Genomic DNA, 26,365 nt, shown 5'->3' with positions numbered 1-26,365 from the left:
GATTATCCATGGTGTGCTCATCGGCTAGCATGTTACTTCACAGTCAGACATTCCCATTTTTGGCACATCTGGTGTTTTTAAACTAAGATGATGGCGATGAAATCACTAATCCCAAGGCTTCAAAACGGACTTCAGAAACTAGTGGATTACATTCCAGAAGCTGTGTCCAACCATACACACTGTATATGGTCCTAACTGTTTTAGTTTGCAAATTAGACAAAGGACATTTGAGACACTTTAATTTGCTTCTAAACACTCAGTAAAATTAAACACATTTACGGTTTTAACCAGACTGTATTTCATTACCAGTTTTGCCATCATTTTGCCAGTAAATCTTGTTTCAATGTGTCGTCTATCATATTGTTACTGGGAAAAACACTAGAAAACACACGCACGCACGCACACACACACACACGCGCACGCACGCGCGCGCACGCACGCACGCACACACACACACACACATACATGTAGTGTGTGACAGAAAGCTACTGGTACTTCCTGTATTTAGTATTAAAAATACCCGGTAAAGGTCAGAATCTGTGCTTAAGGCAGGGATTGTCCACTCAGTCATTTCTAAATGCCATTAGAATAATCGAGAACTTCTTCAGTTATTTACAGCACAGATCAAAGCCTCAGACACACTATAATGAAAACGCAAAAAAGCAGACTTTTGAAAACGATGACACATTTTAGTCATGTGATGCAGTCATGTGACCAATTAAACTAAGGTAGCGGAGGGCATTATACAGCAGTTCTTTTGTTTGACAGCCCTGTTAAAGATTAATATCAGTCTGTACATGCTCCAGGGAGCTTTTCTTCAAATTCTTTAATTCTCACTCGCTTTTGCAACTTTATACTTTTGTGTTACTCGTAGCAACAACTCCACCTCATTGTGAGTCCATTTAAAAAACTCGGTGCTTTTCCTCAACATTTTGCCGCCACGTTTCAAAGACCTAGAAAGTAAATAACGGACGGAAATGAGGCAGGTCAAATTGTCTTGCGTTTCACGCATGCGCAGGACTGGAACGTAAGCGTTTATGGCTGTTTCAATGTGGACGCACAACTCTGTGAAAACGACTGAAAATGCTGGTGTGGACGCGAGGCGTTTTCAGATGAAAACGGCGTTTTCACATTTATCTGGGCCAGTGTGGACGTAGCCTTAGGAGCTTGGAAAGAAAAGCGTCTGGACTTCTTTAAGTTGCTTGAAGATGTTTCATCCGAGAAGCTTCTTCAGTTCTAGGGTCAAATGGTGGAGAGTCCCAGATTTAAGTCCTGTGGGAGTGTCCCCCCAAGAGGGTCATGGACCACCTATTGATCCTCCGCCTAATGACACAAGCCAAGGTGTGAAAATGGGTGTGGGTCACAATCAGCCAGGGTTTCGGGTGAGCTCATCGTGAAACCTAGCCCCACCCTATCATGTGATTTCCTGAGGTCAGATGCAGATGGACAGCCGAGTCACATGGAGGTGGCTCTTTTATGTTGTGCCATGCGTTTATGAAGTGCAGGTGCTTCATAAATACACAAGGTGAATGTATTGGCAAGCTTCTTTCTTTTCCAGTTTTTCTATTGAATAGAAAAACTGGAATCTTATGATTTCATGATCTCATGATTTCCAGCAATAATCATTCCTGCTTTTCATACTGGATATCAGATGATTCCTTTCAAGTATGTTTTTCAGCAAATGATTGGAACAAAGTCGAAAATCTGCACAACAGAAATGTTTGTGACTACATAAAAGTCTTTACTCATCCACTCACTGCAACATTTGTCCAACACTTTGGATTTTCTCAAGCCTAAATTTGACGTGAAATATGCATGTAGACTAGAGTCACAACCTGAACCTGACGGCTGTTTGTTAGCATGCTCATCTGACACAAGCAAACACTCTGAGTTTAGAGCTCAATTGTTGACCATATATATACGCAGACATACATAATCAGTTGTCCTTCTTCAACATTTTTCCTCAGCCTCCAGAACTCAATAATGAAGCCAACACAGGAGGCAGTTCCTTTATTGGCCACTTGAGACTGGCTCCAAAACCATTAATCCCCATAGAGTCCCATATTAAAATCTCCAACTTATAACATTACAACTTTAAAATCTGGTCCAAACAACGACTTTGGCCACAGTGGACCACAGTAACTGTAAAGGAGATAATGTTTCTATTCAAAAGTCTGAACGATTTGTTCTTCAGTTTTGCTGAATTAAATTAAGTTTCTTTTTTTGGTGACGCAGGGAAGCAAATGCTGAGTCTTCAAGAATGAACCTGAAACCAGAAAGTGCTTAATGCATGGATTTCTGACTGGGAGATTCATTTCAGTTACACAAAACAGTTTTACTTTTGTTTTCAGTCTCCTGCTCATAACAGTACTTTCAGAACAAACAAAAGTGGCAGCTTTTCCAGGACCACGAGGACATTTTGTTCTGTAACAGTGTTCCCCCTATGAATTGTTAGTTGCTTTATTAGTCGACATGAGCACAGCTGACTCATCCAGAAAAAACATTTTCATTAAAGACTTCAGCGTTCATCTTTTATGTGTCTGTGTGGCTTCCAGCACCAGCCTCCTTGAAGGTCCACCATAGCTACAGTCCACCTTGATTTAAAACAAACAAACAAACAGATAAAAACCCAGTAGATGCATTGATCGGTCAATTTGGGCAAGGCCCACTAAATAGATCTTTCTTGAATTCCACACAGGATTAACTAAACTAAAGGGAAGCACTGAAGGGAGTTCCTGGAAATGATCTCAGCATATTTATTGGTGTTTATTACAGAGAGCTTTGGAATTTAGTAAACTGAAACTTATATAAGAACACTTCAATTAAATTTGGACTTAAATGAAAGGGGAAGAAAAACCCCTACACTGATGGGACCTGGTGGTTTTTTATGAGTCAGGGACATTTTGCAGTATGGTGTGGCTTCACTTCACGTCCCCTCGGTTCCATTGGTCATTATTCTGTTATTTGCCGATGGTAGTGCTCTATTCCAGGATGGTAAGGACCTGTTCATAGGGCACAGTGATGAGGATGATCACCGTCACTTTGACCACAGTTTAACCATTAAACAGAGCTGACAACAGTGATCATCACAACACCAAACAATGTCTTTTTGAAGAGTGGTATTCCACATGTCCACCAGCATTCCAGATCCATGTAAATCAGTCCCAAGGAGCACCCGAGCTGCTCTGTTGGCACATTGTTGCTCAGCAGCTTCTACAGATAATTTATGCGGGTTTTTCCTTTAGTAATTCTACTTTTTTATCAGTTGTTTTAATCACATTCTGTTGGTCCATCTGCATGAGGACATGAGAGCTGTGGTTTTCTGTGGTTAGACGTGAAGCAGTGGTATAATTCTTGAATAAAAGTGTTTTTTGTCCAGTCTCCAGCAGAGTTAGCTGGATTCCTAACAGCTAACTAGCAAGTCAACACTTAGAACCAAGGTGTCTGTAATGGGAAGGTTGGTGGTTCGATCCCGCGCAGAATGCCAAATGTTCTTGGGCAAAATGTTAACCTATGATGCATCATTAGCATTTTGGATGCAAAGCATTTAATCATAGGAATACGTGCTTGTATTAACAGAGACAAGTTGTATACATAACTGGATAATCCAAATTGTCACTAGGTGTGAATGTGCGAATGAAAGTGAGTGCGAATGGTTGTCTGTCTCTGTGTGTTGGCCCTGTGACAGACTGGCGACCTGCCCAGGGTGTACCCCGCCTCTCGCCCTATGACAGCTGGGATAGGCTCCAGCGCCCCCCGCGACCCTGAAAAGGAGAAGCGGAAGTGAATGGATGGATGGATGGAAGTTGTATACAGCACTTTTAGGTACAGGGGTTATAAGAACCAGACGGTTTGCATTCGTGAGGTTCGGTCAGCCACTGTGCCTTCACTCTATTAAACATGGGGACATCTTTGCGTCTCTTACTCTGCTATGATATTTTGGACATACGTCATACGTTCATTTTATGGGTGCAGATATTAATTCAGTTCTTGTGGGTGAATTCTACAACCCGCACAGATAGATGCAAACAAGTCATCGTGCACGCGATAGTGTCCGCTTTGTGCACAGTGCTACAGCTGCAACATAAGCACATTTTATATTTTAGACATTGCACAAAATTAAGTTTACTTAATTGACTAAGAAACAATGTTTCCTTTTTCTTAGGACTAATGTGAGCTCCTTGTTATGATGATTTTTTTCAGAACTTGCCTTGGAAGCCTCGGAGTTAAAGAATTTCCTCCGTGTTAAAGAAACCCAGTAAAAGCTGTTTCCGCAGCTATGGAACAAACAGTCACCGCTGATAATTAGTAGCTGCTGATGTCTGTGTCCACGAGTGTCAGTGATCATCAGTGTTGGGACTAACGCGTTATTAAGTAACGCGTTACAGTAACTACGTTATTATTGTGGTAACGAGCACGGTAACTAGTTATTATGCCAAAATCAGGAACGCGTTACTCGTTACTGGGATTTAGATAGGGTCGTTACTCGTTACTTCGTGTGGTGGCTATCGCGGAGCTTCCACAGATTCAGTAACATTAGCAAGTGGTGGAGGCCAGCAGGTGGATGAAGGAAAGGGGGCGCAGAAGGAAAAGAGACCCGAGGCAGCCGCCGGTCCGAGTGTGAACTGAACTTCAGGTAAGAAGTTATGACCTGCAGTCTCTCTGGGTCAGATATGAACCAAGTTTAGGTGAAGTTTATTTTCATTATTCTGACTTTTTCCGTACTGCGTGCTAGCTAGCATGACGGAGTTTCTATACAGCTGGGTGGTGCTATGATGTTACTGATGTTGAACTTTATTTTGTTCATAAGTTATTAGAGTTGCCAACCGTCCCGTCTGGTATTCAGAGAAAATATTACGCGTTTCTTATTGAGGTGACAGTTTGTCCCGTAATTCAGCTACAATGAAAAAGACACAAAGCTGGAGTTATTCTGTGTCTTTGCTGCACAGCTGCCTCTTCTCCTCTCATTCTCTCACCCTCCCTCTCCCGTTTCTACTTCAATCATGAAAACTGATCAATGATCAGCTGATCGGCTCTCTTGTTTGTTTATCGCCCACTTTGCGCCGAAAGAGGAAACCAGCGGATGTCGCGCTAAACAACAGCAGCACTTTTAAGCTTGATCAGCTGTTGTTAGAATGTATTTAATATTAATTTCTAGTATCAGCTGATGTTTGCTGGAGCCACAGCTGCAAAAAAAAGCTGCTGGTCATGATGTCGGTTTGGTTATCTGGTGAGAGGGAAACATGAAGATGAAACCAGGAGATGTCCTTACTGGATCATCAGAGCTGAGCAGGTGATGGAGAAACAGGTTTACCTTTTAGGTGACATGAATGAGTTGAAGGGAAGTTATGAGCTGTTTCTGAGAGACAAATAACCCCAGGATCCTTTTTTAGGTAGCTGACAGCTGGTAACTGTGCAGGTGCGGATCTAGCAAAGTGTTGCCAGGGGGGCATGTAGGGCATTAACAGGGAATGGGGGGCACAAGGAAATACTTTTCTTTCTTATTCTCATTTAAAATGTCTCGCTTTTAAAAAATAATTATCTGAATCTTACAACAAACGATTGATAGATTGATGCATATATACCATCAAAACAGTGAACATCACTGTCACAACTGTTTATTTTCACTCAAAGGCTTTATGATTTTTCCTATAATGGTGGGCCGGTCTCTAGTCAAAATACCCGGGCCAATTTTCTTTCCCAGTCCAGCCCTGTATGCAGCTCATCTGCAGTCTGGTGTTACCTACATCTTCCTATTCAGGAGGCAGAATTTCTGAGTTCTGAGTACAATTGAAAGCACCACGACTGCAGTTTTTGTGTTGGATGTAAAAGGCGCAGATGACACTGTGACGTAGGCTAGAATCATGGCAGCAGTCAATGATGGTCCAGGCGTGGGACTTCTCTCGTGGAAATATGCACGTTATCATATCCTTTCTATTGGTAGGTGGCACAGTGCACTTGTGGCAAGTAAGCAAGCTAGAAGACTGGCAAAGTTATGGAAGAAACACATTAACAAGAGAATTCTGAGTAAAACCAAAGTTACTTTCCCTAGTAACTAGTTACTTTGAAAGTAACGAGTAACTTGAAGTAACTGAGTTACTTTTGAGAGAAGTAACTAGTAATGTAACTAAGTTACTATTTTAAAGTAACTTACCCAACACTGGTGATCATGGACACAAGTATTATAAAAATGATTCCACATATATCGTTCATACTCGTTATTTACTAGTGTTGTGTAATATATTCTTGAAGTCGTACACATTTATAAAACATGAAGTGTTACGAGCTTTTTTCCAGGCTTTTTTATATACGCGCCGCTTCCCTCGGGAAATATTATTATGAAACATTACATATATTTGCACTGCTTTGCAGATGATGCCCAGCTTTATCTGTGCATGAAGCTGGATGGTGCAAATAAACTAGTTAAACTTCAGACATGAAGACACAGAGGCCTCTATAAGGGACCTCTAACTTCCTACTTCTGAATTCAGATCAAACTGAGGTTGTTGTACTAAAGAATCATGGCGTCTGTCCAAACACTGACTTTAGATTTCATTACGTTGCTCTTTAGTGACCCTGCAAGTAACTGTTCTGACCAGGAGCATTCAGCATACACTAAACAAATGTGCAGCCTTCATTCATCTGAATGAAAATTAGCCTCATCCTGTCAAAAAACTAGAGCATACATTTATTACTTCTAAGCTTATTATAATTTAATATTATAAGGTTGCTCTGAAAGGTCCATGAAACTCCTTCAGTTGATCCAAAACGCTGCAGGAAGAGTCCTGACTGGAAAGAGAGAGCACATTTCTCTCACATTAGCTTCTCTGCATTTAAAATCCTTCCCTGCACATCCGAATCTCTAAACATCCTGCTGTGTCTTAAAGACCGCATATTACCCTAACAGAGCATTTCTTAAGACTGCAGACCTCCTTATGGTTCCTAGCAGAATGGAAGGCAAAGTTTGGTGGGGTGACTCCGACTTTCCCAGTTCCACTTGAAAATTCCAACTAGGAACTCAGAAATATCGACTTCAACCGAAATGCTCTATTAATCAAGACTGTAATCAAATGATGGAGCTACGCCAGCAGATGACAGAGGGACCAGCTGCGGCAAAATCTGAAAACATGACCAGGATCAAAAAAGAGAGCGCTTATAAAGCAAAGCACGGAGACTGCCTGGCAAACGGGAACATCCTGTACTAGGAAACTGACACTAAACCAAAATCCTGCTTTCTGTCTGTTGGTGGTGTCTTTGTATTTTGGTAAATGTAATTTAGTTTTCATTATTGCTCAAGTGTTGTATGTGACCGCACATGTGATCCCATCCATCAGGCTAGACATATTAAGTTGGTGAACTATTGTGACGTGCCCAGTGGAGAGTAATCTATCATTGCCTCTGCAGGTGTAGTCGAGTCGGCACATCTCATTAATGAAATTATGAAATGAAGACATTTCTAAAGTTTACGGGGCGCACACATGTAAACACACCATGTAAACGCATAGAAGAAAGCAGCTCTGTTATATGCTCTGAAAGGGTTTTCTCACATTGCAGTCAATTTGATACTTGACCTCAGAAAATCTGTAACGGTTGACTGGGTTTGCCTCAAGGAGCCGTTAATTACCGGTTAAACCACACCAGAAACTCTGCTGGCTGAAAGACAGAAATAGCTGAGCTCCTGGTACGGCAGAAGTAACAGACCATCACCAGCTCTGCTTTCTGAAACTGAAACTTCTGATATCGGTCACAATGTGCAATCGAATGACAAACAGGCGATCGTCGAGTTTCTGTTTAAGTGTCTTGAGTGCTAAAGTAACCCATATGGAAAAGAAAAAACTTCTATGATTTACTCATGAAAGTGGCCAATTTCTCATTACTTTCATATATTGTTTTAGTAAGTATACAAAACATACAAGTTTCATTATATAATTTTTCAAGGGATCTTATATCTGTTTTCACTCTTGTATGCTTTTCATACAAGTTTCACACAAGACAGATACAAACTTTATAAGATTTATATCTTTTCCATGTAGGAACACAGACACTGAACAATATCCTGATTTCTAAACCCTTTATTATAATTTCCACACCTGTGAGGTGTGAAGGCCTCAGTTTCCCCACCGTGGGCTGGTCCGTTCATCCTGGCTGTTGTGGTGGAAGTTGGTTCAACATCTATATAAGCTATGAATATCTGAGCTTCAATACTGATATATCATGAATTCATATGGATTTCTGGCATTTTTTAAAGTGTTTATTATTCAGCATTATTTATAATATCACCGTGTTTAACAGGCTGGTAGAGCAGGTGAGGACGCCCAGCTTTAGTTCACATATTTGCCATCCCTGAAATTCCAAATCTGAATTTCATGGCACAGCATTATATTCAGGTTTATTAAAAAACATAAGTATAGACCATAACGAATGAAACTGCTGAATGATGGAGAATGAGGGTCAAACAGGTTGATCACTGGCTTATAAAGACACGGTGCACCATTGTTCTCGTGTTCTCCTTTTTCCTTCCAGTTACTCTCCAGTTCCTAATGCATTTTATTTCATGCACTTACACCCGCATGTTTATACCAAGTACCCTGAACACTGCACCCTGAATGAACACTGATGACCTGACAGCACTGTAGCAATCAATAAAAACTATTCAAAGTTTCAGACAAAGAGATGAGAACTAAGTGGGGAGAAGAGGAACATCTGTAAGACGGGAACAAAATCCGAGAGACGTCCAGTTGGAAATGTGTATCAGTATCAAAGACCTGACAAATCTCGGGCCCTTTCCTGTAAGCTCTTTTTTGTTGTAGGCCTACTTTGTGTTTGGGGAACAATCAGAAATACTCATAATGGGATCGAGATATGACCTCGCTGCTGACACGGACAGTTAGATGGTTTTGATGCGGCTTTTAGCTGGTGATGTCGTTCAGTTAAGATGCCGAGCACACGCTGCTCAAGAGCCGTTGATGCAGAGTGCAAGTCATTACGTTTTTGCTGTTTCATAAACGTGTAATCGGGAGAAGAATGCATGAAGAGGAAAGTCAGCTCATCATTTTGTTTTGTTTTTTTCACCACTTTTTAAAAAGAATTGAAATTGCATTTAAGACCTTTAAAGGGAATTCTTACTCGTTTAGTGCTTTTATTTTGGAAATCCAGCATTTTCACGTGTGAGTTGCATCACTACATACACTTCGAAGGATTCCAGAGGCTCTGCATATTTCACAATTTAAAAAGAAACTGTCAGGCATTGCACTGATTTTTGTGGAAATGTCCTGAAAGTCATCTTGCAGTGGTTTGAAACTTGCGTGAGATGCCAAAGACAAGTTGTTCAATGTGATAGGATCAAAATATCTTCAGAAAATATGTGGCAGGAAGTGTGCTTCTGTGAAGATGCAAGTAATCCGAACACAGCTGCAGATCTCTGCGGTCAAGTCCGTTATGGGCCACGTCAGCTCGGCGAGTCTTGTAGACGAACCGGCTCATCGGCACATGGCGTGCCAGCGCTCGATAAACTAGCTCAAGGATTTGGCGTTTTCTAATGTTTCCAAACAGAAAGGAGAAATCCAAATTGTCCAAATTTGTGAACGCATAAAATGTGTAAATCTAGCTTCGGTTTAAATGACACACAGTATGTGCCAGTGAATTGGTGACTTTAGCCGATCAGTTACTTTGCGGCTCAGTTAACTCAGTCTGTGACCCAGATCCTGTTACTGACTCTGTCACTTTGTTACTCTGCTACTCAGATATGCAGCGACATCTTTGCCTTGTGACTGAGCACATTAAGCTATTGGAACTTGATTTTTAGGGTGTGAACCATGAAATGTGATGCCTGTTGTTGACGTCCTGGATCTGTCGTGTTTTGCCCGTCTCTCTCTGCCCTTGCTGTCTATCATCTCTCAAACTGCTGGAGCTCTTCATTATTATAACCTCTTCATTCAGTTTTATTCTTTGCTTTGGAGCTTGACCACTTGGCCTGAATGCAGTGACAGGTATTTTCATGCTTTCACCCCTGAGCTGCTGTGTAACCTGCTGTTTTGATGCTAATAAAACCAGATTGCACCACCCATCTGCAGGAACAAGACGTTGGGTAATATTACTGACAGCGCACCAAGAGTGCACCCTGCCTGCTGCTCATTGGTTCTCCTGGGTTAGATCTGTGGCTGCGGCTGCTGATATTCTTCGTAGTGTGTCTTCAGGATGCTCTCAGCACTTGTTCTAAGAAACTTTGACTGTGTGTGGGACTTTCCAGCTCAGGTTCAGGTTATGCAGATGAGGCTGATCGATGGCTCAGTTTCACGTTGTCATTTTCTTTTTTTCAAAAACATCTTTTTGCTTTTGACGTCAGTCTGCCTGAGTGATGACGGTAATTATGTTTCTAACCTATACACAAAATATGTGCATTTATGTTTGTGTTCAAAGCCAGAGACCATAACCTCTCAGCCTTATCTGCCTTGTTGCTATGATTCATCTAGTAACCCAGGTGAACACTTCAAAGGAACACTGTGCACACACAGATATAGATATAGATACATATACGTAAGCATGGTCGGTTACTTAGAACTCTCTGCGTGTGTGTTTGTGGTTGTTGAGTGGGCTGCTACCTCTGACTCATGCTCCTCTTTTCATTGATGATCATGCCAGGCAGCGCGAGTGCGCCTGTGATGTCAAAATCAACCAGGAGAGGAGAGTAAAAATGAGAAGATCCAAATTCCAGCTGTGAGTATTCCTGGATCGAGGTTGTTTTGTCTGCCTGCCGGCTCTTATTTAAAGATCAAAGTATCGTGTTCGCTGCTGGACTGTTTTTCTGTCCCACCGAGGCAGCGTGGCAGCAGGGTCTGGGGTCAAAGTGCACACGTGTTTGTAGGATGCATCCTCTGAGAACAGCAGAGTTTTACATCATGTATCTGTGCATGATCTCAGGTCGTGCTCATTGCCTTTGACTTCTAAGCACTGCTCAGCGACTCGATTTGCCTCACACAAATTTGTTCCACTTTGTTTGAGAGGAGCTCATGTGGTTGTTGTACTTTTCAATAAGCTGCAGCAGAGAAGAAGTCATTTGCAGTGGTTTTTTTAGTAGATAGTGGTTACAGAGGTTCTGCTTAGTGGATTTTATTTCCGATACGTAACAAATAAAACATACAGTCATCGCCATGAGCTCTCATGTTCTTGTATATTGTGCGTGCATAACTTTGGTCCATTGTCCCCAAAAGAGATCTTTTGAACTTGCAATATATATATTTTTTAATACCAACAGAGGTCAAATGTATCGCAGTCTCGAGGGTCAGTCAATAAACTGCAGCTTGTCCCCTTGTTATGAAGCTTCTGAAACAAAACTTCCACCGGTATTCACTGTTCCTGCGTTAAATCTATCGCTACTGGTCACTGAATTTGAAGAATGTTTTTATTTCACTTTGATCTGAAGCTCATTTTCATACCCAAAGGTGTCACTTCAGGAAGATGTCCATTTATTGGTGTAGGCGAAGCTGCGTTGTGGGCGGAAGCGAGTACGATCACTGAGGTCGCAGCAGCGAGAAAACCTGAATATAATGCTGTAAGTTTCCACATCGAGTGTTTTTACCAAGAACTCTGTCTATAAGATTTCCTCAGTATGTGAAAATATAATCAAGCCGTTTCTATTCGATTTCATTTTATATACACTTTTACTAGTTGGACCCCTTGTAGTTTCAGAAGTGCCTCAATTCGTTGTGTAGATGGATACATTTTGGTTCATAGGGAGTCACATGGTTACTGCGTGACAACGTGAATCTCCCGTTCCAGCAGACCCCAAAGACGCTCTGCTGGGTTGGGATCTGGCGACTGTGGAGGCCATTTGAGTACAGTGAACTCATTCACGTCCAAGAAACCAGTTTGAGATGATTTGAGCTTTGTGACACGCTGTTCGGCCAAAGGCAGCTGTCGGCCATAGATTGAATGACACGGTCAGCAACGATAGCAGGTAGGCTGTCATGCTCACTTGGTATTAGTGGAAGAAAGTATCTCCCACACCATTACACCACCACTATCAGCCTGAACCGTTAATACAAGGCAGGATGGATCCATTCGTTTTTCAGGCCTTTCTTTATAAACCCCAGGGATGAAATCTAGCAGGGATGCATCAGTAGGTTCTGAACCGAGGAGGGGTCGTGGCAATGGTCATGACAATTTGCACATAAATCCTCATGAAACTGGTCTAGATTTGCTCTTTTACTGTTTATTAAGTTTATGAAGTTATTTCTGAAACAGGGTTGAGTCTTACACGTATTCGTTTTCTGGATGAAATGAACTGTTCCATGTTTGAATAAATAAATATTGGAGTGTTGCCAGGTTGACTGTCACTCTTTAGTAATTACTAGTTACTACTAGTTACTTGAAATCACACATTTAAATAGTTGAGCAGCGCAGTCCTAATTGCACTTTGTGCAACGAAACCCAAATATGTCTCAGGCTCACTTGATACACATCTGTCTCGTTTCCGTTCCACCCTGAAATGAAAATGAGAAGTCTCTCTCTCTTTTTTCCTCTCGACGTGCTTTCAGCAGGTTAGTCCTTACAGTGGGAGGAAGGCACACAAACTCTGAGATAACCAAGAGAGAACTATTGTAATGAGTGTCAGCGTTGGTCTGTTTGGCTATGACTCAAACTGCCGGTGCGCCGATGGTTTTAACGACCGTTCGACAGCCTGCTGTGGGGTTTTCACCTGAGAGTAGTAACGAGTGATGATGTGGAACTACGCACACACTCGCAGTTTCATTCATCAAATATTTCAGTAACACATGCAGTGTTGGCAGCGCTCACCTCAGCCAGTACTTTCATGTCTTCATGAAAATAGACGATGTAGAGAATTAGTCAGAAAGCACAACTGACCACAGTATCGAAGCGTACTTATTTAGTCAAGAAAAATACCCCAGTGGGGGACTTTTACCTGACTGCATTTAATGGGAAACACTATTAAAGAGCTCTGCTCAAACAATCTTAATCATCATCCAATCGTTTAAATATTTGCTATAGTTTGGGAGTTTTTGATGACCTCACTCTGCAGATTAGCGAAACGAGCTTTGGAGCTGCAGTGCAAATGCGGGCACTAGTTTGGGTGAGGATATGCCTTAGGTGGAGCAAGTAACCGCAGTGACTGATTGTGAGATGCTGATGGACTTGTCTGTCACGGCAAGCTGTCCTCAACAGTCAAATACTTGAAGCTTTCTTTGGATGAAAGTTTAATTTCTTTTGCTTCACATGCCGGCAATGTCACGCTGCAGCAAGGTAGGTGGATTATGTCTGACTAGAAATCTGAAAGAGGATTCATCAGAATTACTGGAACCAATATTTAATTCCTCATTTTTCTCTCGATGTTTCTGCTCTGATGTTTGATAGCAGCGTCTTTCAGTTTGGGCGAGGAGGATGTGTTGTGTTCACTGTACTCACTTTTACATTTATCCAGATGAATTAGCAGGACTGAATCGAATGTGTCGTCTTTGACTTGATCTGAAACGATTCTTATATATTTAAACATTAAAATAACCTTCATAGCAAACCTCAGACATGAATTCAACTTGTGAACCTGTAACTGCTTGTGAAAGTCGTGGACTTTCAGAATTGAAATGAGGTGTTTTCCCTTCATTTTAGTGCAGCTGTTGGAGTTTTAACAGTGAAATATGAGAAATGTGATGCAGGTTTATGTTATACAGCACTGTTCACTTTTAATACAGGGAACAACAGATGGGTGTCCGAGGTGGGGCTTGTGAAGGGTTGCTGTGTGCTGAGATAAATAGCCACATAAGTGAAAAGGCAGGCACAGTGAGAAGATTGAGAGAAAAGCCCTGCATGTCAGTGTGTGTGTGTGTGTGTGTGTGTGTGTGTGTGTGTGTGTGTGTGTGTGTGTGTGTGTGTGTGTGTGTGCTGAGTGCAGTCAAAGTTTCACGCTGATGCCAAAAAGCACATTCCTGGCAGCTTCCAGAGCATCTGTCAGATGCACCTCAAGAACATGATGCAGCAGAACGCCCTGAGATTAAACCACACACACACACACACACACACACACACACACACACACACACACACACACACACCTAACCACAGCTCCAAGAGGGCTGGGAGGAAAAGGAGGATTGTCATAGCATTGCCTTATTTAGCACTGGTGGTGATTGACGTCTCCCTCCAGCCAGTGATATGCTGACTATGCCCTCCTGGCTGTGCTCATGTTAACACTGCATTACATTAATGCTCAAAAGTCACTGAAGCTGCGGCACGTCCCTGAGCCAGCGGGCTGCTCTACATTTCACTCTCGTGCATGGCTGATATTCCTCTCTGTCAAACCCTGGGGATAAATGTCTGTGAGTCCAAGGGCAACGAGAACAATGCTACCTCTGTGCTGCTCTGCAACCAGGGCCGTGTGCCTTCTCCCTCAGTCCATCACACTCTGCAGGTTTGTCCCCTTGGTGTGGGAAACCAGCAGTCAGCAGCTCAAGTGTCAGCTGTTGGTCACAGGATTTCATCTTTCATTTGAAATTAAAAATTCAGTTGTGCAGAAAGTGAAACATTGTAATGACGTTACAGTCTTACAGCCTTGCACGCTCCATCGACCTCTGGATAAACTAAGGCTTCAGTCACATGGGCCTAGAGACGAGTTGGTGACCCCTGGCAATCTCCAGTCGCTAAGGAAAAATGTGTATTCCCCAAGTGGGTGATGACTTGTTGCTGCCCCTGCGTGAAACTGCCTGCAAAGAGGGCTTTGTTTGCACCAAAAACATCATTGCAGTAGCTTCAGTTGCTATCAGATTGCCATGGTTGCCGGTTTACAACACTTGCTAGCTAACCATTGAACGGTTAGCTAACCTAATGAATATTTCTTAAACTTTGTTTTGTATTTGTAGGTTTATACATCATGCTAACACGTGTTAAAGATTACAACATTTTTGCAAAGCTGGGCTCGAGTGATTTCATCGATTCTGGACTCTGTGTAGCAGCCGCCATCGTGTTTCCTGGAGCCAGACTTACTGCTGACTTAAGCTTCACACGTGTTCTCAGTGGAAGTCGCTCTTTGCTCTTCACCTGCTAGCTTAAGCTAAATCTTTATTAAGCCTGTCCAAAGGTCCCACACGTTACACTCCGATGAGTCATGCTTCATCTCATCACATTTCCATCTTCCACGTCCCCATCCTAAACAATTTGCATCATGTGCTTTAATGCATATACGACCAAGCAGCAGGGAGGAGGTTAAAGGTCCGAGCTGGTGATTCTGTCGAGATGCAGAGGAGAGCTGTGTCGTGAAAATCCCATCTGAAGAGAGAAGCCGATATATGATTCTCTTAATCTGATTGCATTATGTGTAATTCATGGCTTCAGTTCTTGCCCTGTCTGTGTTTATTTATGTTGAATGGCGTTTATGTAACGTCTGCATCGTTTTCAGCGAGGCTGACTGACTGCTGATCACTACAAAGATGCTGTTTCACAGCGACTTCTTATGTAACCGTGTGGTCTCTCTCTCTTTCTGCAGGCTCTGCTGGAGGCAAATGCATGCTGCAGACGCCTTTTGGGCTTCAAATCAGCAAACGGCACTGGAATGACGCACCCCTGGCTAAAAGGTCCGTGTGTGTTTGAGCGTCTTTGTACGATACACTTCTTGTAATCATGTCTCCAGTTCATTAAACACCAGGATGAAAATGCATTTCATGGTTCAACCTGACGTGTGTTACGTCTTTGTGCTTCTCCTCTCTGGACCAAGATGTTTACCTGGCTGTGGAACGAAAAGAATGTGTGTGTGTGGGCGAACAGCGTGATCCCACCTGTTGTGAAACTGTGTGTATGTGTTCCCGTGGCCCTTACACAGCATGCCACTCCCTCACACTGTGAACTTTGCCTCCTTACCACACTGCGTGGCCTTTACAGCTTAGTTTTGGGTGTGTGTGTTTGCCATCATGCATCACGTGAGCTGGACAGGAAGATGAGAATGTTGAGAGATAAATTGAGGGAGATGAGTGACAGGAGGAAATGAGGAGCATCAAATCTATTGTGTTGAGGGCTTGGTTTAGTGGGTGTTTACTCTGATCGGAACAGATAAAGTGAAAGAAAGGAAGTACATCAAAGTGTTTGAAGCTTTAAAATTTATCTTGAGCTGTTGGTGAAGTGACATATATACTAGCTGGGTATGTAGGTCCTTTCTGCAATAAAACATAGGTGTGGGGTTTCTTGCAAACTGAAACAGAGCTCACACAGTTGGCACTATTCACACGTCCTCAGTGCCACACATTTATTTTCTCGCACAGTGAAAAGAACAAATTCATACGTGGTAACGTCGACACTGACAAGACAGAGCAGGCAGCGTGTTGCAAAAGCAGCAGCGAGTGATCCTCACCAGCCAGGAGAAAAGCACAAATATCTCATCTGTTGCACTGCAGTTTGTTCCCCTGCATGCTGGTCGCAGTATATCACAGCTGAGAGCTGTTTCAGATTTGTGGTTAAACATATAGAGGGTTTCAATCACGCCATCTGATCCCCGTGTCGACTTTGTTCCTGTGGCATCACCAGAGTGTTTGTCCAGAATCAACACTGGAGCTGATGTCATCTGTTAGCATTAGCCAGGAAGTTAGCTAATGCTCTTAAAACATCACAAGAAAGCCAACTGGAGTAACCTAAATTTGGCTAACATGAAACCCAGGATTATAATATATTAGTTATAGCTCATAGATTAATAAAGAAAACACCTGAAAGTCTCATTATTTGTTCCAGAAGAGACTTTTATATCAACAAAGGTTTCCTACAAATTCCAACGCTATGACATCACAACGTTACAGTGTTGATCGTGGACCAGCGTTATTATGGTGATTATTAGGAACAACACAAATATGCATATATATTAGATACACAGTTTTAAACATGCTCCAAATCATCTATCAACTATTCTTGATGCATTCCACAGCTCACTCCATCTGAATAATCTGACAAGTGCAAGCTGGTGTTTCATGGCTTAATCCTAGAGAATATATTTGTATAATGAGAGACAGCATTTAGAACTGCTAGAAAATATATAGTCCATCTATTGTAATATACCCTTTCACCACAGGGTTGAGCCTTTCAGGTAGTTTCAGGTGTAAACGTTAAGGCGCTGACTCTGCTAACAGTGACAGTAAGGATGATAAACGCTATATGAGGCTGATGCTAATGCTAAATTAGCACATTGAACAGAAGCAACCTGGGCTGACAGTGATCAGCAGATATTAGCTGTAGCTGCTAACACTATTTGGGATTGTATTCATGAACAGTATGTGTTCAAAGTAGACGGTATGAAAGATGGACCCATCCATCAGGTCTGAGAAATTAATGAATAATTTACTGTTTTTATATAAAATGCTAATTTCAGCTGGTAGAAAAAAAGCCCCTAAAAACTGATTGTACTAAGATTTACTAATGTGTTGGACTCGCAGGAACTGTTTTGGTGTGGATAAAAGTACTGCCAGTATTTACAAGATTATGTAAGATTTTCAGTTCAATTCAGTTTTATTTATACAGCGCCAAATCACAACAACAGTGTGAAAAACTCCTTTTAACAGGAAGAAACCTCCGGCAGAACCAGGCTCAGGGAGGGGCGGGACCATCTGCTGTGATTGGTTGGGGTGAGAGAAGGAAGACAGGATAAAGACATGCTGTGGAAGAGAGACAGAGATTAGTTGCATATGTATTTGTGCAAATGAGTTCCTTTCTCAAGGTGAAAATATAAGGAGGAGAATATTGAAATCATACATGCAAACTGTGTGACACCCCCACCCTAACCACCCCTACTGTAACTTTTCAAAATCACCTATAGACCTAACCACACCCATGGCTGCTGTTTGAACATTTACAGATCTGAACTGATCTGTGCTAATGAGCTCAACTCGTCGTCTTTGCGATGGCGTCCTTGTCTCAGCAGATTGCCAGTTGGTTTTGTTCTGATTATATATAAAAAAGCAAGCTGACTTTGTGCTGAGTGTCTTTTTGTAACTGTTTGTGCTTCAGACCTGTGAGGCCGGCCTGAGAGTGTGAGAAGTTGATGTGAATTTCAGTTTAACTGAGTTTCTGTGTATGCAGTGTTGTTTTTTTACAGCTAATCGCTGTATTATCACAAACGGATTTCACGTTAATGCCGACTGGATTGTATTTTACTGCTAACCGGCAGCAAACAGACGGATTCGGCCTTATCGGTATCTCATCAGCATCTCGATGCACCAACGTCGCTTTGAAGCTGGTTGCTGACAGTGAGAGGTCACAGACCCAGCCGGTGCACGTCTTTGAAATAGTTACTTCACAGGTAATGAAATCACACGTTCCATGGACATCGTTGCAATAATGCGATGGTGTGGTCTGATCCACTGTTTTCCATAGTGCCAGCGTGAAATTAACGCAAGCATCACCGTTCACCTGAATTTCTATTTGAGCGTGCCCGACACATCAGTCGGCTAACACCTCGGAGCGCTTTTCATTTCAGTGTAAGAGTCAGGAAAATCATGGAAGCGGAACTATGATGGAGTGACACAGAAGTGGGTAAAGGTTCAACGTGAGCGCACGGCTGGCTGGACAAACACACACGTATGTTCTGTGTACACACACAAAGGGTCAGCTGTGGTGTGTGGTGATGATTATATCGAGTCTGCGTCATGCAATTTACGACTTCCCACCATCGAAACTGAATTCCGATGGAATTCCGGATCTCCAAGTCACTTCCTTCTGTGTACTCGCACCTGCCGCACACACACGCAGCCCACGCTGTGTGATGGTGAACCACAGGCATGCTTCTAATGCTTCGTGTACTGTTCTGTTATTTGAGGACGCAGCATTTGTCTGCAGTGTGGCTGGCTTAGAGCTCTCTCATACAAACACTCTAAAATCCCGAGTGCAGATAGATAAGATGGATGGGAGGCATAGGTGGGGGTTAGCCTGTTGAGTCACAGATAGTATGATGACACTTTGAGTAGTGTTGCACTATGAATGATAGCACACAGGCATGAGGCGCCGTAGAGCCAGAGAGGCTGAAGGGGAAAGGAGTGAGCGGAGCGTGGACGCAGTGTGAGTGTTGGCGCTGTGTATGACTTATTGTTCTGTCTGTACTTTCCAGGTTTACACAGCTTGTTTTCATGTAATTAGGCCACTGAAAACTCTAAATTCTGATTAACTTTCTTTCCCTGTGTGGCTCAAGTACTTGGATCTTTTGCTTGAGTAGGAGTAACATCATATCCTAAAAATATGTTCTAGTATTATCACCATCAAAAGACACCAAAATAATGGCTGATATGTAGAATGACCCCCTTTCACATTTGTGTATGTTTTATTATAGTTGTTGATAGATTCACATGTTCATCACTTAAGCTGTGACTGAGGTATTATTACACCTTGATTGTATGTGGACACACCCACTCCAGGGGGAGCTACTGAAAATAGGCCATGAGTACAGTGTGTTTGGCTTAGGCCGGATTGAGTCACGCAGTTGGGATCAGTTTCCTCCGACCCAGGACTCCCAGTTTGAAGTCTCGTCTTTCACACTGTAAACGTCTGATGTTTTCCTATCCCAGAATTCATAGCGCAGCCCAGCCAATTCCAGTTTCCAACAATGGCGGCAGCTACTTGTTTTAATATTACTCTTATTATTCTTTCTGGGTCACAAAATAAACTTTTAACATATTTTCAGGCGAGAATGTAGCTGTGTAAACTTCAAATATCTCCTCGGTTTATCAAGACATCACATATTTGCAAAAGTGCTCTGACCTTTTCGGAGACGTCTGTTACCCACTAGCTCGATAGCAAGCCGGGAGCTCGAGGGTCTCTAGAGCCGGCGAGAACAGCGAACTCCTGGCATGTCGTTTTCTGACCCCCGTGGTCTTTGGCTACTTAGGTTAAACATGATTTATAAGTCACTTACACTTACTCATAACTTTAAAATGTTATTGTTTGGCTTTTTTTTAGTATTTTATTTGTTCCTGAGTAAATCGGTTTGGCTGAGATTAAAGTTAGTTTTCACGCAGCTGAATAAACGTCAAACAGAAAACTGATTATCAGAAGTGTGAGATGCTCCAGAACTTACTCCGGTGTCCTGTTATATTTTAGATAGCAAGGAGCAGACGGCTGAGTTTATTAAACTTCACCAAAACAATCTGCAAATGTCATTAAAAGTTTAATAAACTATCATCTTGTCTTTATTTTTAGTGAGCACCTTAAACACTTAAAGCTGTAAGCTAATGATAGTTATATAAGAGCAGACGCTGCTGGTGCAAGAAGCGCTGCGCTTCACGTCCAATGATCTGATTAGTCGACTATCAAAATAATCGTTTGTGGCAGCCCTGATGTCCAGGCTGTTGTGACACCATCACATGGTGGATCACACTCGCTAACTCTTTATACAAAGATTGTGGTTCATTAACAGAAACACTCTGGAGGCAGACAGAGTATGGTACGGGCTGCATTAATGTACCGAGCCGCAGAAGGCTTCAGTGTTTTGTGCACCCACCATCCACCCAGCAGCTCCTTCTGCAGGTTCTTATGCTGATCTCCAGTCACGCATTTCATTCATGTTAAAGAGTTGCCTTCAAACATCATCCACTTGTCTTTCTTCTAAAGGAAAGCAGAGACATGGCTCAGATTTGAACTTTTGCCCTCACTCTCAGCCATATGGCCCGCTCATCCCGGTGAGCTAAACCAATGCTTTGTAATGTAACTGATAGAAACCAAATTTGGAGACGATGCTTGTTTTGTACATAAGTGGAGGATGAAACAGCTAAATGGCTGTTCTGGAAGTTTTTCCGTTTCAAACTGAGATCCGGTTTTCCTTGTGGAGGTCGTGTGCGTGTAGTCGGCGGTGCAGTGAAGAAGTTCTGCCTATTTTGCGCCGTTTCATTCCACCTCCTTACGTCTCGCAGCATTTTCTCTCCCCTCCTGGAGCCTGGAGTCTGTGAATGACTGGGTGTGGCACTGCTGTGTCTTTGCCCTGCAGTGCAACAACATCCCATTCAGGGGAACTTTATCCCCGCCTACAGGGGAAGGCGATTGGCAGCTTTACGTCTTCATCCTGTTCTTCCATTTTGTTTGTGCTCTCCGGTACGTGTGCATGTGTGGACACAGCCTCATTCCATCAGAAGGTGAATCTCTGCGGGAGTTAAAGCAGAGTTCAGCCTCATTAGTGAGAAACCCGCTCATCGCTCAGGCCACGCGTGTGCACGCGCTCTCTTCCCTCTGTTTCAGACACACACTCTTATTGAGGTCTGACCCAGCCGTGTGTGTTTGTAGTCATGGATCATGCTCTCTAATTGGAGACACAGCATATGTGCTCCTGCTCTCACCTTCTCCTTGTACCAGCCACCAGCTGTGTTTATGTTTACTGCTGTGGCCCAGATACTCCTGGAGACAGAAAGCTGTGGCTGGGACACACATTTGGAACTGGATGTCAGGCACGAGACCCAACTGAGTGAACATGTAACAAAAAGTGTTTCTGTGCTTCTGTTAGCTAAAGCTGGTCTTCCCTCATCATCAGTATTATCCACTCTGCCCCTAACACTGGAATTGTTCCTTCTGTCACTCCAGTTCTCAAAAAGCCTGCTGCAGATCCCAATCATTTTGAATATCAAACCTCCCCTTTATTTTGAAAATCCTTGAGAAAGTTGTTGCCTCCCAGCTTCACTCATACCTCAGTGAATCATCTCTACCAACAGTTTCCGCCCCGATCACAGTACAGAAACTGCTTTGTTAAGGATCACTAATAACCTCATCCTGCTTGATCTTAGCGTTTGATATTCATAACACCCTCCTGAGCAGATTAGCATCCACTGGCATTAGTCACACCCCCCTTGCCTGGTTCACCTCATATCTCTCAGACCGCACTCAGTTTATCCAACTTCAATCACACTCTTCAAGTCTCTATCCTGTTTCTGCTGGTGTGCCCCAGGGTTCAGTATCAGGGCCTCTTTTATTCGTTATCTACAGTGGGGCAAAAAAGTATTTAGTCAGCCACCGATTGTGCAAGTTCCCCCACCTAAAATGATGACAGAGGTCAGTAATTTGCACCAGAGGTACACTTCAACTGTGAGAGACAGAATGTGAAAAAAAAATCCATGAATCCACATGGTAGGATTTGTAAAGAATTTATTGGTAAATCAGGGTGGAAAATAAGTATTTGGTCAATAACAAAAATACAACTCAATACTTTGTAACATAACCTTTGTTGGCAATAACAGAGGTCAAACGTTTACTATAGGTCTTTACCAGGTTTGCACACACAGTAGCTGGTATTTTGGCCCATTCCTCCATGCAGATCTTCTCGAGAGCAGTGATGTTTTGGGGCTGTCGCCGAGCAACACGGACTTTCAACTCCCGCCACAGATTTTCTATGGGGTTGAGGTCTGGAGACTGGCTAGGCCACTCCAGGACTTTCAAATGCTTCTTACGGAGCCACTCCTTTGTTGCCCGGGCGGTGTGTTTTGGATCATTGTCATGTTGGAAGACCCAGCCTCGTTTCATCTTCAAAGTTCTCACTGATGGAAGGAGGTTTTGGCTCAAAATCTCACGATACATGGCCCCATTCATTCTGTCCTTAACACGGATCAGTCGTCCTGTCCCCTTGGCAGAAAAACAGCCCCATAGCATGATGTTTCCACCCCCATGCTTCACAGTAGGTATGGTGTTCTTGGGATGCAACTCAGTATTCTTCTTCCTCCAAACACGACGAGTTGAGTTTATACCAAAAAGTTCTACTTTGGTTTCATCTGACCACATGACATTCTCCCAATCCTCTGCTGTATCATCCATGTGCTCTCTGGCAAACTTCAGACGGGCCTGGACATGCACTGGCTTCAGCAGCGGAACACGTCTGGCACTGCGGGATTTGATTCCCTGCCGTTGTAGTGTGTTACTGATGGTGACCTTTGTTACTTTGGTCCCAGCTCTCTGCAGGTCATTCACCAGGTCCCCCCGTGTGGTTCTGGGATCTTTGCTCACCGTTCTCATGATCATTTTGACCCCACGGGATGAGATCTTGCGTGGAGCCCCAGATCGAGGAAGATTATCAGTGGTCTTGTATGTCTTCCATTTTCTGATGATTGCTCCCACAGTTGATTTTTTCACACCAAGCTGCTTGCCTATTGTAGATTCACTCTTCCCAGTCTGGTGCAGGTCTACAATACTTTTCCTGGTGTCCTTCGAAAGCTCTTTGGTCTTGGCCATGGCGGAGTTTGGAGTCTGACTGTTTGAGGCTGTGGACAGGTGTCTTTTATACAGATGATGAGTTCAAACAGGTGCCATTCATACAGGTAACGAGTGGGGGACAGAAAAGCTTCTTACAGAAGACGTTACAGGTCTGTGAGAGCCAGAGATTTTCCTTGTTTGAGGTGACCAAATACTTATTTTCCACCCTGATTTACCAATAAATTCTTTACAAATCCTACCATGTGGATTCATGGATTTTTTTTTCACATTCTGTCTCTCACAGTTGAAGTGTACCTCTGGTGCAAATTACTGACCTCTGTCATCATTTTAAGTGGGGGAACTTGCACAATCGGTGGCTGACTAAATACTTTTTTGCCCCACTGTATATTCCAAAAATATAATATCAATTGTCATTGTTATGCTGATGACACCCAGCTCTACATTTCCTCCTAACCTAATTCATCCCTCCCACTTACCTCCCTCTCTAACTGTCTTATGGAGATCAGATCTTGGTTCTTTCTCAAACTTAACAGTAATAAGGCAGAAGTCTTACTCGTTGGCACGGCCTCTACCTTAACCAGATCTCACAGTTTCTGCATTAATATTGTCATATTTGACAGTACTCTCTCATTCCAGTCTCACATTAATTACATAACCCGGTCTGCATCACTTACATAACATTAGCCGACTTCGTCCCTTCTTTACTCCCCATGCTGCTGCCGTCCTCGTCCAGTCTTATTACTTCCCGGATTGATTATTGCAACTCCCTCCTATTTGGTCTCCCCAGTAAGTCCGTCCATAAACTTCAGCTTCTTCAGGATCCTGCAGCTCGGGTCATAACTCGGACTCCCATAAGAGACCAGATAAGTCACAGCTCCAAACCTACTTGTTTAAACTGGCTTACTCACTTTAATACAGATTTTACTTGTTGTCAGTTTTAATCTATTGTAATCTACAGTTTCTTTTCTCTTTGTAAGGTGACCTTAGAAAGACACTCTTCAATAAAATGTATTATTATTATTATTTCCTTCTTACCTTCTTTAGCAGGTTGGATGGATAATGCTGAACCACAATTCACAGCAACACACTCTTTGACTGTTTCCATAAACATAAGCATGACCAACAAGGGATGCAGCTCATGGAAATGTTTTTTCATTGCATGCCATGACCCATACCTTAAAGTCACTTTATAGGTGAACTGTGAACATTACCTTTTTGTAATAACATGTGCTCTGTATGAAGTGGTTGCTGTGTGGGACAAAAAACAAATCCATAAAAGCTGTTATGAGTTACAGCAGTCGCTCGTTTATCGCAGGAGTTACGTTCTAAAAACAACCCGCGATAAGTGAAATCCGCAAAGTAGCCAAAGTAGATGTTTTAAGGCTGTAAAACCCCTCACGACACACTTTACACACTTTTGTTAGACAGGCATGAACATTTTCACACTTTTCTGTCTTGTTTAAACTCTCAAAGTTCAAACCTTGTAGAAAATGAGTCCAGTATTACAGAAAGAAACCAAAGGAACCCGCAGGTGACGACGTTTCATCAACACTGTTGTTTGTTGGGGGAAAAACTTACAAACATGCAGTGCAGCACTTCAGAGTCACACTGCTAGGATCGAAGATTTATGTACAGTACACAAGCTGAACGCTTCTGTGCTGTACAGCAGACACGGCACGAGACTGACGGTGGTCTACAGCCAATCAGGACGCAGAACACAATGTGCTGGGAATAAAAACATGCAAAATTGCACAAAAAAAATCAGCGAAACAGCGAGGCCGCAAAGGTGAACCGCGTTATAGCGAGGGAGCGGCGTATATCAAAGTGAGTTCAGGATAAGCACACCATCAGTTGCTGTGTTGATGTGTTGGCTGCTCTCAGGATGATCTGTAACTTACTTCAGTCACAGAAAGTCTTCACAAAGTCAGGAGTTACACTACAACCTCCAACTACAAGTCTCATTCACCCAGTCCCACACACACACACACACACACACACACACACACACACACACACACACACACACACACACACACACTTTAGTGGATGCAGCCTGGGTCCAGGCTCAAGGATATTTCGGCATCCAGGCCGGACTTTGTATCAGGGATTGATCCTCTTCTGCTCCACCAGAGCCACAGCAGCTCCAACTATAAGTTTGGAGTTATGGTCTGTGCTGCGTGTTGCTGTCATTCACCATGAGCACGACCCGTGTCACCACCATCACACCATCCAATAGCCCAGTGTCCTGTAAGAGCTGCAGTTGCCTTGTGAGTTCTCCTTGGCGCCTTTCCTCGGGACGTTTTCCATCGAGGTTAAAGGAACGTGATAAGAGAAAGAGAAGGTCATTTTAGGCACTAACCTGGTGACTACATTACAGTAGAATTAGACTCTCCTACATCAAAAGACAAGTATTTGTTTAGCAAAGATGGGGAACTTGCCAGGTTGCTGTTTGCAGAGCGACAGCTAGATTACTTTGGAGAGGTTGCAGTTGTGTTTTTGAGCAATGCTGTGGATGTAGTTCTGGCTGAATTTCACTATTTACATGAGAAAAGGCAAAAACAAACAAACAAAAAACACTTAAGGTGATATATTGGATTTTGTGTCTGTTTCATTGATATTTGTCTGCAACACTGAAACCCTGTGACAATGGTAAGGTGTCGGGTCAGAATCAGCTGTAGAAGTGGGATTTGTGTCTGTAACAGTTCATACCAAGTCAAACTGGTGTCCTGACCATGACCTCTGACCTGCATGTAGTCAAAGTGTAGTGATGTGAGTGGAGATGTGCCTGGTACCCGACAGAGAGGTTATGTGGCCCATATCCGCTTTCCCACAATTCCCTATGTGTACAGAAAGGATTGCGGCGATTTGGGGGGGGGCGCTCTTTGCCTCTGGCATTGCCATGGAGACGGCGACTCTTTTCATGGAGTCCCTCGACTGCTTTCATTCTCCTGCTGTTTACCATTCAGTTCATATGTTGGAGACTAACGGAGCACAAGAGGAACTGGGAGTTATTTGACTACTACAGAGCTAAAGGGGGTTTGTGTGTGGTCCCGCTGTGTGTAGCTCTACAGGCTGAGCACGCCGCCAACGCTGCCGGGATCATGGCTTCAGTTCCCCGTGCAGTCCCATACAGTATGTGAGGGGGAAGCCATTTCTCCTGTTATTCCCCAGCATTGCTGGGATTCTGTCCAGCTGCTTGGATAGA

General features: G+C 43.0%; 1 protein-coding gene across 2 annotated transcripts in view; it reads left to right on the top strand.

Moving 5' to 3' along the window:
* The window catches only part of LOC146614431 (uncharacterized), a 57,044-nt gene that overhangs the window by 15,079 nt on the left and 15,600 nt on the right, over positions 1–26,365 (top strand). For both annotated transcript variants that reach the window (XR_014907013.1, XM_085376419.1), the window contains exon 2: positions 15,494–15,581. Coding sequence is in view for 1 of the 2 variants with exons in the window: in XM_085376419.1 (XP_085232545.1) it covers positions 15,494–15,581 (88 nt within the window). In the remaining variant the exon portion in view is untranslated. The remainder of the gene's footprint in view (positions 1–15,493; positions 15,582–26,365) is intronic.

The sequence above is a fragment of the Diplotaxodon limnothrissa genome, linkage group LG17 (genome assembly GCF_057381915.1).
Source record: "Diplotaxodon limnothrissa isolate DT_005_m linkage group LG17, D_limnothrissa_male_GT1.1, whole genome shotgun sequence".
NCBI lineage: Eukaryota > Metazoa > Chordata > Actinopteri > Cichliformes > Cichlidae > Diplotaxodon > Diplotaxodon limnothrissa.
This window is presented reverse-complemented; position numbering and strand designations above follow the sequence as displayed.